The 18,231-nt window shown below is 40.3% G+C and overlaps 1 protein-coding gene across 1 annotated transcript in view; it reads left to right on the forward strand.

Annotated features, from left to right (window-relative positions):
* GPR149 (G protein-coupled receptor 149) overlaps positions 1-17,943 on the forward strand; it is a 37,058-nt gene extending 19,115 nt beyond the window's left edge. Inside the window, exon 4 of the mRNA XM_007057434.3 lies at positions 14,382-17,943. Within this exon, the coding sequence (XP_007057496.2) occupies positions 14,382-14,954 (573 nt within the window). The 3' untranslated portion in view covers positions 14,955-17,943. The remainder of the gene's footprint in view (positions 1-14,381) is intronic.
* The last annotated feature ends 288 nt before the right edge of the window (positions 17,944-18,231 follow it).

An 18,231-nucleotide genomic window follows, 5' to 3' on the forward strand; every position in this document is an offset into this window, starting at 1 on the left:
GTAAATCCTGTATATGATGGATACCACTTCAAGCAAGGGGGTGCGGTAGCACCCCTAGTTTCAGCACCTATGGAGATTTCTGATCTGTTTAGGTAGCTCTGAACAATGCAAACTTTTTCAAAATTAGAAAAACTATTTTACTGAAGCTGGTGAATAATGACAGTCTGACCAAAAAACAACAAAGGTCCAAATTTAGCAGTTCTTTGCCAGGCAAAACACCCATGTTATGTAACAGTAATTTTGTCTCAGTAAAGGATTCATCCCAAAACTTTCACAATTAGAACTGTCATTGCTTACTTTATTCTTGGTCAGAGTTTGGCAAAAATTCTGGTACTACTTCATGTGGACATAACTTGTAAAGAGACTGAACATTCTTCAGGGTACTTTACTGCTCTCCAAGGTAGATAACTCAGGAAGATGAGCAGGGTAGCGTCTCAGACTGTGTGTAATGCTCACTTACCTGAACTAATTCAAGGACGTAAGAAAGGCACGAATAATCCTTTTTTAAAGCTGCCTCCTCACCTTGCTTGCTGACTCCCTCTTCATTATCCAGCGATGCATGTGTAAGGATACCCATTTTAATTTGTATCTTAGAAAGCAGCATTGTCCTTTTTTTGTTATTTTAAGACCCTTAAAGAAAAACAGTTTAAAGGGCACCAATCATTTTCATTTAATGTTTTCAAGAAATAGGTTCCAAGAGACTGTATGTTGTACCCCCTAGACAGCATGTTGGAGACTTGGATATGTAGGAGTCTGTTGCCTGATTGTCTTCTCCCTTTTGAAAGTAATGAATCAAAAATCACTCCACTGATGTCAATGAGAGTTACACCACTATAAAACTGGTGTCATAGGGTAATGAGGCCTTCTGTCTTATATATCCACACACTAGCTCATATAGATGGGTATTGGAAAAGAGAAGTGCTCAAAACAAAAAAGGCTTAGAAAGTTCCCTCCATCGATAGAATCCGTGGAATTGCACTAGTGGTAGTAACAATGAAAAATTTGAGAGGGCTGGGAAGCTGAGTGTAGCCCAGGCTCTAGAGAAACTCTATCTAGGTCAGGGCTCAGTGACATTGACACAATAGAGTGAGGAAGCCTGTCTTGCATTGTGGCTGCTTATTCTGTAGTTCTTTGGTGAATAAATAAGTGTTCAGAGCTGACACTCAAGAAGCATCTTTTTATGAATACTAAACTCCCACAAAAAAGCACAGAAAAGCATAAGAATACCAAGCTATCGTCAAAATCAAAGTAGGCATTTCATCCTTCAACATCTGTATTTAAAGAACTATATTTGTATACAGGAGAGCGAATCTTGCTCCAAGCCACTACTGATATCAGACAGCCTGTTCTGAGTAAACAGACAATACCATGAACGAGACTGATATCACTCTGATGAAATGACCTAGGCTCCTTCTACTCCTTCTATGGGTATGTCTAAACTTTGAGGGGGGTGTGATTCCCAGCTCAAGGAGACATACTCAGGCTAGCTCTCGTCTAGCTAGCGCACTAAAAAATAGAGGATAGCTGTGGCAACAGGAGCACTGGGAGGGGCTAGCTGCTCCAAGTACTTACCTGTGATCTCGGATAGGTACACGCTCAGAGCAGCCGCACACTAATGATTTTACACACTCTTTATCGGGGCGTGATAAATGGTTTATTATATGATTTACCATAAATGCCTAACAGCATTATGAAAGCAGATGCCCAAAAGAAGTGAAAAATGATCAAATTCTCAATTGCTCACCTTAAAAAAATTATGCACGCAGATCGAAATGAGCAGTCCTATGTTCCCGATTATTTTCCACTGTAACTGTAGCATGTAAAACGGGTGTTCAGAGTGAAAGTAAATGTCTGTCAAAAACCAGACCCAACACCAAGTCCTGCTGGGCGAGTCTGTTTCTTTACTCAGTGGATTCGGTACTGATGTCATGCACATGATTTTGCACCCCTGAACCATCAGGTATTCAGCCAGCAGAAGACCTATTTAAATGCAATCTATTTGAGCGACAAAGATCCTTTTTTGTAGCACCATATTGATTGTTTATAATAATGTTAGCATAAGCAGTGTGTAGTGATAGAGCATCTTGTATTCTGCAGGATATCAGCAATTATAAAATGTAAAGAAACTGAGACCCATGATGAATGGCTCTCGTAAAATTTCACAGCAGGAAAAAAAACATGTAGTCATTTGAATAATATGAAGGTGATCAAGTAATGGTGTCTTGCTTAGTTGAAGAGAATGAAAGAAAACTTTTTGAATGGTGTTTCTTTATCTTCAGTTAAAACTTTCTGTATACAAAATATATCTAAATATAAGACTGAATAAACATGGTCTTGTATTTTGTATAAAACTTTAATTAAAATGTAGACCTGTAGAATGCTGTTGGTGAATTGCAAGAGTCATCTGAAAATACTAGGCCTGATTCACTAATATCTATTTAGCACATAGCTGCTCTAGACCTGGTTTAACTAGAACCTGGAGAACTCCCTATGTATATGGAGATCCAGTTGTGCAGCATCTGTGCTGTGCTTCCACGTGGTTGGTGGTTTAGGGTGGTTCCTGAGCTTGACTGTTCCCTGGGTGCTGTAGTTGCTGTTGGCAGCTAGTGTACATTACAGCAGTGGCTCTCAACCTTTCCAGACTACTGTACCCCTTTCAGGAGTCTGATTTGTCTTGTGTACCCATTTCCTCTCACTTCAAAAGTACTTGCTTATAAACGCAGACATAAAAATACAAAAGTGTCACAGCACATTACTGAACAATTGCTGTCTTTCTCATTTTTACCATGTAATTATAAAATAAATCAATTTGAATATACATATTGTACTTACATTTCAGTGTACGGCATGTAGAGCAGTATAAAAAAGTCCTTGACTGTATGAAATTTTAGTTTGTACTGACTTCACTAGTGCGTTTTATAAACTTTGTAAAACAAGGCAAATATCTAAATGAGTTGATAGGCCCCCTGGGAAGACCTTTGCGTACCTCCAGGGGTACGTATACCCATGGTTGAGAACCACTGCATTACAGTACCCTTTGTCTTATTCTGGTTTCTACTAGGGACCAGGCTGGAACCCAGCTAATGTCAGTGTTAGGAGAGACACAAAGGCTCTGAGATGCATTTTGCACTTCCCAGCTATGCTTCCCCAATGCAGGGCATGGCTAAATACCCCCACGTAGCACTATCTAATTGCTGACTATTAAGGAGTGCTGGCTGCTGAGCTCATTCCCTTCTCTTGCAGACAACAGACTACAAAAAGTACAGATGCCAACTTATATTTGTATAGCTCTTATTTTGAAAAAAGAAAAGGAGTACTTGTGGCACCTTACAGACCAACAAATTTATTTGAGCATAAGCTTTCGTGAGCTACAGCTCACTTCATCGGATGCATTCAGTGGAATTTTCCGATGCAGTGAGCTGTAGCTCACGAAAGCTTATGCTCAAATAAATTTGTTAGTCTCTAAGGTGCCACAAGTACTCCTTTTCTTTTTGCGAATACAGACTAACCCGGCTGCTACTCTGAAACCTGTCTTATTTTGAACAGTGTCTGTTGCTCCTTTTTATATGAATTTGCTCCAAGTACAGATCTGGACAGATTGCCATTGTCCTACCCAATGACTGATTTCCAAGTCACTTGGGGTGACCTCATCTCTTCCTTTAGCTACCAGCCTCTAAATTTACTGCAGTCAGCCTTCCAAAGGCCAAATTACTGCAGTAATAAATGTTACTGCAGTTAATTTTTATTTTAGGGGATTTGAAGAGAGTCTATTTTAAAGTAAACAGAAAAAACATTGTCCATGAAAAGCAACAGTGAAGGCGTCCGTGGAAACATTCTAAAAATATAGTTCAGCTATAGTCTGCATTCCTTTAAAGTTATTAGGCTCACAAACCCCTTAGAGGTTTACTCAGTTTTATTTTGCCATTAGGGGAAGCAGACAGGGCACTGGCCTAGGAGATCAGGGTTCTATTCCTGGCTTTGCTGCTGGGTGACCTTGGGAGTGTCGCTTCGCCTTTGTGTGCCTCTGTTTTTCCATCTGTAAAATGGGGATAAGACTGACCTCCTTTATAAAGTATTCTGACAGCTAGGAATGAAAAGCACTACATAGCTTATATTATTAAGGAGTAGACTCTTTGGGTTTTGCTATGGACTTCAATAGGGCAAGGATTTCACCCTCTGTGTTTAAGTTTATAACTAGCTTTTTGTTACAAACCTATTTTTAACCCTCTGACAGGGTATAGTACCCGTCTAGGTCCCAAGGGGGGCAAGTGTGACAGGGTCAGAAAGCCCTGGAGCTCCAGACCGGCAAAGCAAGGGTTAACCAGCAGAGCTAGGAAACAGCTGTATAGAAGGAGGTACAAGTCAACAACAGCTGTTGAAAGTGAGGAAGCAATTTGTGATGACAGGCCAACCCAAGCTCTACTTCTCACAAGGTTACTGCTTCTAGGGACTTGTCTACACAGGGTTACTCAGAAAATTAATCCAAATAAATTAAGGGTGTGAATTTAAAATGGATTACTTAAATTGCATTAAGTGTCTGTGTGGTTATTCTTATTCAGAATTAAAGTGGCATTAAATTCAATTAATCCTAATTTACTTCCACAGTTAAAAGATTTTGAGTTTGATGTAGCATGCCTCAGATATTTTCTTGAAGGAGGAGAAGGAACACCAAAGAAGTGTTCCTAACAAGTGTGCTTCCAGTCTGGCTTTATTTTTTGTTTTGAGGAATAAAGGAGCTCTACAAGGCTGTTTTCTAACATTTTGCTATTCCCAATTACTTAATGCAGGTCATAGGTGAAAATCTCCCTACATTATTTTGACTGTGGCTGTCTGCAGGCTAGCTACAACCTTTACTCTGTTCATGTGGCTTTGAAGAGGGAGAGGAAGTGGTCTAGGGGGAAACAAATCCCAGGGGCTATTTAGATATGAGACTAGGATGTCAAAAACAGGGTAGATCACAAGAAAAGGCTCATATGTGGCCTTCTCGAGAGGAGACTGTTGGTTTGTAATGCGATAAAGTATTGATGAGAAAGTATTCTAACTTAGCTGACGTCAGTGCAGTTACTGTAGATTTGCATTTGTGTAACTGAGATCTTAGTCTAGTTCTATATGAACTAGTGATGAAGCCACTTCTAAAGAGTCCCTGTTCAGTATCATCTGGGTCTCATTGGATGATTCTCCAGTCTGAAACAGGTATTCACACCCAGTGTTTATAGTTGTGTGAATAAATATTTATGGCAGCCAGGCCTTATCCCCTCCTATTGTGCGTAGATGTGCAAAGGTCCTCAGAATGAGGATGATAAATATAGACCATAGATGCACAGTACATAATGAGGATAAAACAATTTCATTCTTAATGCTGAATAATTTTTGCCTTTAATATTTTTAATGTCTTCTTCTATTTTTAAAGAAATTGCCGTTTCTAGCCCTTATGGTTGTAGAGAAAAAGCTTGAAAACATGAACCTAAAGGCTCCAAAACCAGAAGGAAAATTAAAAAGAATCCAGAATGTATTTTTCTTAATCTCCGATTCTTATGCAAACATCGTGATTGGGGGAAGGGCATAATTCATGACTTTTTTGAATGCTTGGGGCTGGCAATATAGCTGCAGTCATTTTTGTCTCACTAATTCACTCTGTCGGAAATTACTTGAGCCATCGTTCAACTTCTGTTTTGTTGCAGAGCACTTTTTCTCTGCTTTTAGCACAAGGCTAACACAAGTATTATCTGGCGGAAGACACTCTTGGAGCAGATTTGACTTTATTCTCTGGATAGAGTATATTAATAATCAATAAGGACATTCAGAGAATGGAGCTGGATTTTTTCCTTTGCCACTATGTAGTTCCTGCTAACAAATCTTTCCTAAAATGCTTCTTAGTAGGAGTTAAGCATGTGCTTAAATGACTGCACAGGGTGCAAGGCAGTGGAGACTCATACCCCCTGAGTTCAAGTTCCACATGTGTGAATAGAATAAGGTCAGTTGTGTTCAGTACAAAATGTCAAATATGCATAGAAAAGTTTCCCTGGTGAAACTGAGGTATATTAATAAATCATCCTCAAACAATACTTTTTGCCTCATTTTCTAGGCTCCCTCTAGCGAAATAAATACTTCATCTCCTCCCAACCCACACTTCTAACCAAAAGTATTTTGCACATGAAGTATAATTCCCACAGGAAGCAGAATACATAATTGATTATAGTGAGATCTAGCTGAGGAGCACAACATTAATGGCCTCACCATGAGGGCCCAAGGTGCTCAGCAACACTTATTTAAATCAATGGAAGTTAAAGGCATATGGTACCTTTGTAGGTGGTGTCTGACACTTTGCAGGAGCAAGCTCTATTTCAGCAGGTGATGATGTTACGACTTCCCTTAACTATGTACTTGCAAGTTAAAATCACTTTATTACTCTTTCATGGGTGCATAACCAACATTTCTTGCAAAAGTGGATCGAGTAGTAGTTTTTTGCCAGTTTGCAAAGGGAAATACAGCAGAAGATTCTAAAACTTTTTTTTCCTCACGGAACACCTTTATTATGGGTCAGATCCATCAGTTTCTACTCAGGCAACATTTCTAGTGAGTTCGGGCTGCAGAGAGACTAGGCTCCATAAATAGAGCTTTGTTATAACAAGAATTGCAATTTACGTGTCCGGATGCATTCAAACAATCTGGGGTTTATATTGCAGCCCTTTCTCTTGTGATTTCAGTCAAGTTACTCATGAGTCAGGCTGTAGAATTTGCCATTTTACTTTAGCTTCACTGGAAACAAGCTATACGCTGCACACACCCAGCATTCTTTCTATCTTGGCTTCCTTTGGGTATGAAATCTTATGGATAAGGCACGGCCCTGGACTCTTTCCTGCACTGTGATCGGCTCTGCACAGGAGCAAGAGGAAGCCATCAGAGAGCGAGCTATGCCTCCATGTTTCTTAGGGTGAATCTGAACCAGTCCTAGACTATTGGTGGTAGAGAAGCTCTAACTTACACCAACAGCTTGGCCATGTGCCAGTTGGCTGTATTGGTAGACCACAGCTGCCCCCCTTGTTCACTGCCTCTGCCATGGCTCCTTGGCCAGGTGGGCGTAGGAGCTGGCTATGCCTCTCACCAGCTGAGAGCTCTACAACATGGGGGAATTCTCAGCTGGTGAGCTAGGCTCAGATTCTGCCTGAGCAGCACAAAGTAGCCAGGAAAGGAGGGAGAATCTAACTCACTCTGTATGTGTCAGTGGGGGGAGGGTCATACCTGCCTCATAAAGGGAGGAGTATCTTCGATTCTCCACAATCATAATAGGCTACAGTGCGTGACTTACATGAACAAAAAAGGATTTGCTGCAGGGATTGTGCAGAGATTACTTTGCTCGGAATGACTTCCATTGAGGTATGAATGATGTATGTGAGGTATGAATACATCTGTTATTTATTCCACTGTAACTTTTCGTTTCTTCGTGTTAAAAAATGAATGTACTGGTATATGTAGTCCTCCAGTGAAAACAACATCCTAGATTCTAACAGACAAGATTGCCTTCAGCTATTCCAGACAGGAATTCATACAGATGAAGAGCCCTATGGTAAGACATGATGGAAGTACACATTGTTCACACAGTAAAAATAGAAAATAAAGGGCTTGATTCTGCATACACACTGAGTGCAAGGAACTCCTAGGGAAGTTAGTGTGACTTGTGCACATGGAATTGGGGCCCAAATCTTTATTTTTACTTAATCGTATGTTTCTGGCGTGGCATCACAGATGCAGATATAACATGTTTAAGCATCTTTAAAAATATTAACAATTTTTTTATTTTTCTCAGATCGAAGCACTTACATTTTAGTGGAAAACAAACTTGACTGATCTAAGGTGCACTGTACATACTGCTAGTCAAATTGTTCTTTGTGAAGCAAGGGCCAGATCCTAGGCCCCATTCTACAGCTCTAGTGAGACACTATGCTGTATGTGTCTGATCCTCAAAGGCCTGAGCATCCTTTGTTCCCATCAGTGACAGTGGGAGTTCAAGGTGATGAGAAGCTCTTGAAAGAGCTACTCGTTACCACACAGGGACTAGCTCTTCTGAAATGAATTCAAGTGTCCATTTGGCCTGAAGAGTTACAATAAAAAAAGACTGGTAGTGGCAGCATTTGTTAAGAACACATGCAGATCAGGCTGCTGTGGCCTGCCTCCATGAAACTATAACAAGTCATCATAGAACCAACACAGTGTTAGACTTAAAGAATTTGGAAGCAATATTCTAAATCTTACTCTAGCAGACTATGCTACTTTAATATGCAAATCTAATATGCTGCTAGACTGCCCGTATATCATGGATACTAAAAAGCATTTTCACTAGAAAGAGAGAGCTTTTTTTATTTCTAATGGCTGTTCACCCCTATGCAAATGCATAATTCCCTGATGCATTCAAATGGATGATGCATTAAGTCAAGACATCTTCAAAATTCTCTCTCTCTGAAGGTGATCAAGAGAATCAGACTATCAGTAGGCTTCCTATTCCTCAGTTAAAGAACCTTTATAATTATGCTTTTAAAAGAGGAGCTGTAGTATATACTGTGTGGGAGCAGTCTGAATTTTAAATTTATTTTAGAAATCATACTCTTTTTGTTGTTGTTGTTTTTTAAGTGTACCATTGTAATATAAGGCGCAGGGAGGGAGGAATGTTGAAAGAGACGAAAGGATGGAGTCTTCCTCCAAAAACATTTTGGGCTTATGAAGAGTGCCCTTGTAGATTATTCAAAAAGAGAACAGCTGATTGCTTTCAAATTTAATTGTATTAAGAATGAATCCTATCCCTGCTACATCTGCAGATACCATTGTTTCACTCAGATAACACTGCGGGTGATAAATGAACCTGACTAGAATAAATGGGAGTCCATCACTGAATTACTCAGACAGCTTCCTGCTCTTAATGTTTTTAAATTCAAATTGCATTCAAAGATTTATAATCAAAACATAAAGTCAGGTTTACGAAGATACAGAAGGCAAAATTCTGCCTCATGGAATGTACCAGAATCAGGCTTGTTTTGGACAGAAGTCATACTCCAAACGCTATACTTAATATTGGATTAGTTAGAGGTGCTGAAGTAGAAATAGTAGACCCATAATGGACATCTTTATAGAAATAAAAAGAACAGCCAGCTCTGATGTAGACAAACAATGACAAGACACACTATTTATTGTTATATCCTTGTAGGCAAACAATACCTTATTTTATAAAGATAATCAAGCTTAATAGAATCCAAGGTCACACTTTGCTCTTATTCATATCAGTTTACATCCAAAGTAACTCCACAGAAGTCAATGGAGTTACTCCAGGTTTACATGGGTGTAGAAAAGACCTGTATCTGGTCTGCTCTCTTGCAGAACGAACAAAGTTCTTCCTGTTCCAAGTCCATTCTCCCTTATATTAAATTTGATATGTCAGATACAGTTTCTACTTAGGCTATTTCATTCATGCATGAGATTTGCAACACAAGCAAACCAGCCTAGGTAAGAGATGTGAATCCACAATAGACCTTAACCTTTGGCTCACGTTGTTCAGTGCATTTTCAGTTACAAACTCTACATGAAGGAGTGTCAGATCTTGTTTGCATTACTGAGATCTAAATAGAGGGCTAATGGCCTTGTGCTAACTCAGTAGGTTAATAGGGTACTAGATTCCGCAAGTGTTCAAAGAAGGTCAGCTGCTTAGAGGGTTTTCATCTCTGGCTAGCCAGGAGGCTGAAACCACTCCAGGGGACCCCATTTTCCTTCATGGCCCTGTCACTTCCAGGCAAGACTATAGTAATACATTCAAATTAGAGCTGACCAAGTTTCACTAGAGTAGAGCGCAGAAGCACTACTTTTTAATGTGGTAGGCCAGTATGAACATGGAATATCAATACTCAAATCTCTGTCCTAGCTCTCACTTCATCTCCTAGTGCAGTAATAGGTATTGCTTTTATATGTATATTATAGAGAGGGAGAGAGAGCCCAGAATGCTCTGGGATGCAGTTAGTAACCAGAGCTGGCTGAGAATTTTTTTCTGTTTCGTTGAAAAAAAATTACAATTTGTCAAAACTGAAACTTCATGAGAAAGGATCAGTTCTGAAAAAATTGGGAAAAATGTTTTGAAACTGACAGCACATCCCACTTCAACATTTCAAAATAAATTCTGGATTTTGGTTCACAATGGCTTTTCATTTTGAAATGTGAGTGAATTATAGAGATAGTTTTAAAGTCAACATCAAAATTAAACATTTCAAAATTATCAAAATGAAATATTTTCAATTGATCCAAATCCAGCTTATTTTAAAGTTTTTTTCACTTCACAACATTTTTTGAGATTTCAATATTTCATCCCAATTTGGGAAAGGGAAAAAAGTTTGAAATCTCAAAAATGTTCCTGGGATGGGAGAGCCATTTTCTCCCCAGCTCTATTAGTAAACACCGTGGAACAATATAAGGCCTATTAACTTTATTTAGTACTAGGTTGATTTGGAGTTTTGTCATAATATTTTGCATTTTTTAACATGTTTGTTTCAATAACATTTGCTCTGTTAAAGCATGCAGGGGATAGATTACTGGCCATTTAAGTGGCAGTTTGTGAGTTTATGCTTTAAATTCTGTGTCTGCTACAGCTGTCATGGCTATAACGATTAATAATATTTATTGGCCATTAATACACAGGTAAATTATGATGTAACTATTGAAATTATATAGTTCATTGAACACTGGAAAAACATAAATTTGGCATGAACATTTGGCTACTTAAGATGGATGTTGATCTCTTACTCAAAAATAAACTATGCAGAAAGAGCAGCGAGAACTATGGCAGTGGCAATTACTCATTCTGTTCAAGAAAGAATTCACTCTGAAGGCCTCGGATTTACTCTGTCTTTAAGATATCCAATTTTACAAATTAGTAATATCTTAAACGAGAATCTAACCTTACACTTAATAGGTGCTAGCATGTTCAGTCCTTATTGATCTTGTTTTTTCATACACTCCAGATGTCCTTCACAACCTAAGTGTGTTTTTTAGAAAGTACTCCAGACTCTGAACCAGATTAGCTGCCAGAAATGCAGACACTAATAGACCCTTGAACAGAGAACTTCAAATGGTGCGGACTAAGAGCCTGCACAGCACAAAGAAAGTAGCTAGAGCCAGGGCTGAGAATTGAGTCCTAGGTCTTATCAGTTATTTGGAAATTAATTTCTGAACTACTTCACTCTCTGTCCTACTATCCTCCACTGCTACAAGGCAAACTGTTTCTGCCCTCCCTATGAATTCAGTTTTACACTGTGAATTGAATCTGGCTTTCACACACTTATAGACAGAACTAAAAGTTGGACCCAGACACAGAACATCCGCTGCCTCTGTTACTTAATGTAAACTGGAAGAATTCTTGACAAATTCTTTCTCTGACAAATCTATAAAGAAGGCAAATATTATTTTTATTTCCTTCCAGCAGGGCAGGCCAATTTCTGGCAGGGCAAATCAACTTCTTTTCAGGCTAGTTGCTTTGTCCAAGCACCAGACTAGGTCTGAGTCTAATAAGATTCTCTTGCACAATAGGATCCCATTTTTCTTTGCAAGTGCAGCCTTTTCATATCTGTGTTAAGGATTCATACAGCTTGATTATCAGCATGGCAGCCCTGTAAAACTCCTGACTCATTGTACCAGGTTGCATCACAAGATCTTTTCCTTAATAACCAGCAAATAATTGCCTTCCTTGCCCTCTCAAGAGCAAATTTACCTTTCATGTCAATGGGCTAAGCTGCTTTGATACTAAAGATTTGCTCAGCTTGACTGTGAAAGAAGATGAAAATCAAGGCCAGTCAAAATGGAGGAACCCTCTTTCAGTTCCCAAGTAATCCCAATACACATCCCTGTTTCCATTTATTTTACCTGCTTCCCTTCTAGTAGTTAGCCATTAGACAGAATATGGCCCCTCTACTAGCATTAGCTGAGAGAGTGTCCCTTTGACTCAAGCAGTGAAGGCCTGTGGTTTTTGGAACTGAGGAACTAGGGTTCTACTCTGACCTCTCCACAGTGTAGGATTTATCCAATATTCATGTCTGCCAGCTGTACGTGGCTTCATCACAACAGTAGCACAAATCAGAGGGAAATTCTGCTGACCTTGGAGCCTTTCCATCCAGTCCCTTTTTAAAGCCCTCCCTTGGGAAGGGTTAGAGGGCTAGTAGGTGCTGCCCCCACTCTGCCTGCCTTATAAACTTGTTCCATGTCTTGACAAATTTGCTGACATCGCTCTTTTTCTGTCCATTTCTTTCTGTCCATTTTCTCCCTCCAGTTCTGGTTGTCTGTCTGTTTGCAGGTTTTTCCCTTCTTGACATCCTTTTTCTTTCTGTTTATTGCCAGTCCCCTTTTGGCTGATTCTTCTCCTCTCCCTTCCTCCTCTGGTTACTTCATTCCCCTCCTCATCCCCCAGTTTACCAAAAAGCTAAGACCACTGCATTGGAATGGCGGGAGGTGAAGGGGTCCAGAGAAGAGAAACTGGGGCTGGTGGTTGCTTCTTGAACCTTCAGCCTTGTGTACAGCAGCTGCTCCTGTAGCCAGCTATGTTGGACCCATAACATGAGCAGGGAGGAAAGCTGGGTGACTCTCAAAGAGCTACCTGAGGCCTTACCTGCAGAGGGGGCAGACCCTTAAGGTCTGTCTTCACTGCAACTGGAAGGTGTAATTTCCAGCACAAGTAGAAATACCCACACTGGTTCTGACTGAGCTAGCATGCTAAAAATAGAAGGGGTAGCCATTGTGGCGAGAGGGACTAGCCACCCCTAGTACAGTCCCATCCGGGACCCTAGATACATACTCAGGGTGACTAGTTCCTCTCACTGCTCGCGCTACCAGGGTTATACTTCTGTTTTTAGGGTGCTAGCTCAATCAAAGCTGCTGCAGGTACATTTGCTTGGGCTGGAAATTATACCTTCCAGCTCCAATGTAGACATACCTAAGTGTCTGGGGATGTGGATTTGCGCTCTGCAGCTTTCCAGAGTCACAGTGATCTTCTCCTCTGCTCTGCATCCCTCCTCTTAACTATTCTGGCACCTCCTCCCAGGGTGGCCCACTGCAAAATTGGCAAGTATTCATCTGCCTGAGACAGTCTGCCTTGGGCAAAGCTCCTCCTGCCTTGGAATAAGGCTAATTAGAGATGCTGACCACTGCCCCTCTGGGGACACTCCAGGCGCAAACTGTAGCAGATCTGCTGGAGAGCAGGAGGTAGAGAAGCCCTGCAGGCAGGGGCAACTCTCCAATCCCTGTGTTCCAGGTAGCTCAGTCATTTGTAGCTTTGCAAGGACTGCAGTTACTACTGTCACAGTTGCCAGCATGCCCAATACCAGGGATTGAACTGGAGACCTCCAGAGTTAAAAGACTGAGTCTTCGCATTTTGAGCTAAAGTCCCAGGCTCTGAAGCAAGGAGCTGTAATCGATGATCCTTCTCTGTGGATCAGGCACAGAGGGGGACACAAAATATACAGACGAACCCCAGGAGGCTATGCTACTTCAGCCCATATAGAAGTGCTCAATTTCTTCTAGTCCTTTTCATGCAGATTCTTTCAATGACTCTCTTTGTAATGCCTGTACCTTTACTAACATGGTTTTTGGGAGGAATGTAACCTTTGGAGAGACTTTTCTCTGTGTAAACTCAAATGCAAATGCTAAGAATTCCTATCTGCAGCTTTACACAGGGTACCTCAGGACTGCAATGGAGTTTATTTTCAAATGGTTTTAACATCATGACTGTTCCTCTGTTGCAGGGGGGATTGCAACCCTTTAAAATCCTGTCTTGCTCTGGGAGCAGAACAGTGGTCGTTACTGTACAACCACGTTGAAGCATGGTAGTTGCTAGCAGGGTTCTAACACAATTTATCTGTAACCAAGTTAGTTCTGTTATAAATCTGTGCTATAGATTGGCAAAATTTATCTAGCACCCTTCTGACCATTCCCTCTCCTTCCCTCTCGGCCCCTACTGGCTTGGGAAACTGACAGAACCTCCCATTACCAACTGTGCTTTAAATATGTTCATAGCTAGCGCAGTGGACCAGGCTTTGATGAAATTTGAATCCTATAGAAATCTTATAATTAAGACCTTTGTGACCATGCATATAACTGAGTCATAGTCACTTTTATAATAATAATCTTGCCTTTTATATTAAAATGCATCATAAAGAGCCTTGCTCACTTTAAAGCACCTATTGTTTTCACCCTTTAAAAAAGTCATACTGTTGATTTAAATACCAGGCTTCTAATGTTCATAGAGAAAATGTACAGTAGTGAAAGCAAGCTAATAAACTAGGCATAATTGGCTTGTTTATAATGGATTTTGACTTCAGAAATGAACATTAAATAATGGCAATTCTGTTTCTTTCCAGCGCTCAGGTGGGGCCTTAGCTATTCCTTTATGTGCATTTCAAGGGACTGTATCTCTCCATGCACCCACGGGAAAAACTCTCTCTTTATCTACCTACGAGGTAAGCACTGAAGGGCAAAAAATAACACCCACATCAAAGAAAATTGAAGTATATCGATCCAAGAGTGTTGGTCATGAGCCAAACCCTGAGGATTCTCCTACTACATTTGCAGACACAAATGTTAAAATTCATTTAGAAGTTCTTGAAATTTGCGACAATGAAGAGGCCATGGATACTGTATCAATCATCAGTAATATCAGCCAGTCCTCTACCCAGGTCAGATCCCCGTCCTTGCGTTATTCACGGAAAGAAAACAGGTTTGTTTCATGCGATTTAGGAGAAACCGCTTCCTACTCTCTCTTTATACCATCAAACAATCCTGACAGCGATATTAACATATCAATTCCAGATACCGTTGAAGCTCATAGGCGGAATAGTAAAAAGCAGCATATGGAGAGAGATGGTTATCAGGAAGAAATACAATTGTTAAATAAAGCATACAGAAAAAGGGAAGAAGATGGCAACGGCAATTAAAAGACACTTAGAGTAGTAAATCTGATTTGACTGACACTCCTCTTCTCATTCAATTGATCTATCAAACACAATGACTTTTCTCTTCTGTAACATGAAATTTTATTTTGTTTGGCTATACCAATGGTTCCCAACCTGCGACCAGTGGGCTGCTTGCTCATGTGACATCCTCAGGGCCATACAGATACACTGTATGGATGAGGCCCAAATAACAGAGAGCTGCATACATGGCCCACAATGGTAAATAGGTTGAGAATCACTGGACTATACCAATAAGTAGGTTTTTTAAAATGTATGGGTGGGAAAACATCAAATAGTTAATTGCTTTTATAATATTGATTAGAGAATTGCAACACTGGTGGTGGTTGTGTTTTAGCTTTTGGTTTTTGTTACTATAATTTCTAAAACCTTTTCTGAATAGAAGTTTAGAAGCTGCTTTGGTTGCTTGTTGGCACTAGGCAATCTACCCAGGGAAACCTGTGAAAACTGAATGATCAAACCATTCCCATCCAAGGAAAGATTCTTAACATTTTTTGTCCTTCTGTCACAATTTTGCTATGACTGATGTCTTGTGCCTGAAGTATTTATCAGAAAACAGTAGCTAAAGTCAAAAGCTGAATACAGGATTTGGTTAAATACAGGATTAAAAGAGGCCTAAGTGCTTTAAGTTTCCACTGTTATGTACACAATTCCAATGTACCACATAAGTAACTAACCATTATAATATCAACTTTTGAATCTGGGTAGCTGAAATGTAAGCATGCACATTCTGTAGATATGGTAACATGTATTTCAACAAGGTTCTAATAGCTCAACATTCCTGTGTACACGTGTATCAATGTTCAGTTTACTTATCCCATGGAATCTAAGGAACCCGCTTCCTGCCCCCACCTTCTCTTCCCATGTAAGAAAAAGAAGCTTTCCAATCTTACAGGGTGTCTATACTTGATCCAAACAAGGGTCATGTTGGCAACATGCCAGGAGTCACCCCATCATGCTTAATTTGCATAAAATGCAGCTGCCTTCATCTTTAAAGGTTATCAAGGCCAGAGTCATCCCCATGCAAGCGCTAGCATAGAAAGTGTAGGTGACGTGCACTCCACCTCTGCAGAGGCTGCCAGGGATGATGCAACCCATGGCACAACCCTGAGAGTTGCCCTAACTTGCACTTTTGTTGCGATAGTCCCTACATGCCATTGCAGGGTCACAGTATGGCTGAGGTGAAGGTCTGTCCCAGCCACACATCCTCCTTCAAGAGGTCTGTTATCTCTCCCTCCACAGCCCCCAGTGCTACCGGAGGGAGGAGCCTGCTGCAGAGCTGGTAGAGCTAGAAGGGAGGGGTTACACTTGTTCTTTGACCCCTTTGTATCAGTCTAGCAAATGGACTGTAGCAAAATGATGTATCAAGCCCTTTTCTTCCATCTGTTTGTCAGGCATTTCAGTTAAATAGGGATGAACAAAATTAAGAGTTTTAAACAAAAATCACATTCCCTCTCAATCAGCTTTCATTTTCATGGTATATGTGATGCCCTAATCCCTTGTAGAGCTAGAATGATCCCAAATTTTCCAGGAGAGAAGTCTAGAAAAGGCCTGAATTTCTAAGGGATGGGGGGGAAATAAGCAGAAACCCTTTCAGACCTTCTTTAGAGACCACAAAGAAGCAAAACAAAACATGGGCTGACTTTATTTCTCTTTGCAGTTAACCCTCAATATTGAGGTGTGAACACAAATGACCTGATTCCCCTCTCAGTTACACCAGTGTAAGTTAGAAATAATTCAGTTGAAATCACTGGGTTTACACTGGTGTAAATCTGAGGAGAATGAGGACCAAAGACTGGAGGTTGCTAAGATAGAGACAGATCACGCTGTGCTATGAGTCGTGGTTTAATGTGCTGCCCTTCTACACTGAAATTGAGGGTGGTAACACTATAGCTGCTTCTTCATTTCAGATTTAACTAGAAACTATATTGTTAAGAAAAATCCATTCTAAGATCTATTCAACTATATTTTTTCTACAAATTGTGAATAGGCACCCTGCTATTTCTGAAATTACTGCTTTCTGCTGTCTTCTACAGAAAGCAGGTAGAAGGCAGTGTAGGAGCACAGCTTGATCTGATAAGCCCTTCTCAATTGAATTCCAGTCTAAAGCTCCAGATCAAAGGATTGTAAACATCTTGCTAGATGCAAGTCTTGGGGCCCAACAAGAAGACGTGGCATTCTTTAAAACTGGAATGCTTGGCTCAAAAATGAGATGGCAACTTTTCTCACAGGCTTGTTCAGCGCAGGAAAAAAATCCCAACTAAGTTTAAGCAAGTGCTTTCCTCAGAGCAGCCATTTATTAATCTATGGGCCACATTACCCCAAGCCCAGGACAACAGGAAATGAAGGGTGAAATCCAGTAGCCAAGATTGAAAAGCAATACACAGATGAAGTTCTCTTAATGTGGCTCCACTTTCCTTTTGCTTTGACTTGTTGGTATGTTTTGCTCTTGCCCACTGGATGCCATCTGATTACTTGAACATGTGTCCAGTGTGTTCCTGGATATATTTTAAAGTTTTATTTATTTGCTAAATTCAGCACCGATATCCTAGGTAGTGTCCCAATTGGGGCAACATACCCATAGGGAGAGTGGGCTAGAGGGGCAACATTTTCCCACCAGGGCACCAAAAAGGGTTAATCCATCATTACCTTGGAGTCTTCTTTGTTGATTGGTTCTTTTTACCACCTCCTCCCCCTCCCCAAGAGAGATTAGTATTGTGTATAGGAAAAATATTAACTGATGGTGTGTTAACATCTGATTGTATTTAGGAGGGATTCAAATGCAATCTAGATGCAGCCCTCAACTTGACCTAACTGTAAAGTACTGTCTTACTAGTCTATAATAAATACATTTTCTTCAGTGACGATTCTGTAAATAATTTGGTAATGTATTAAACATCTATTTTATGTTTTGTTTTAAAATGGTTGATACAATTAAACATTTGAAACAGTGTGAACACCCATGTCTTAATTATTCAACAGACACGAGCCATTTGCAAAGTGCTCCAGAAAACTTGCTTCATTTTCTCCTGGTTCATGTATTAGGACTTGTCTACACTACAAAGTTAGGCTGCTGTAAGCTGCCTTGCATAGACCTAGTTGTGCATGTGTCTACACTTAACTTGTCTCCCACCGATATAGGTTCCCTGTTACAGTGACACAGTAACATCACCTCCCTGAGCAGCACTGAGCCATGGTTGATGTAGTGAGGTTGACACAGCATAAGTGTAGACACTGTGTT

The sequence above is a fragment of the Chelonia mydas genome, chromosome 9 (assembly GCF_015237465.2).
Source record: "Chelonia mydas isolate rCheMyd1 chromosome 9, rCheMyd1.pri.v2, whole genome shotgun sequence".
Taxonomy (NCBI): domain Eukaryota; kingdom Metazoa; phylum Chordata; order Testudines; family Cheloniidae; genus Chelonia; species Chelonia mydas.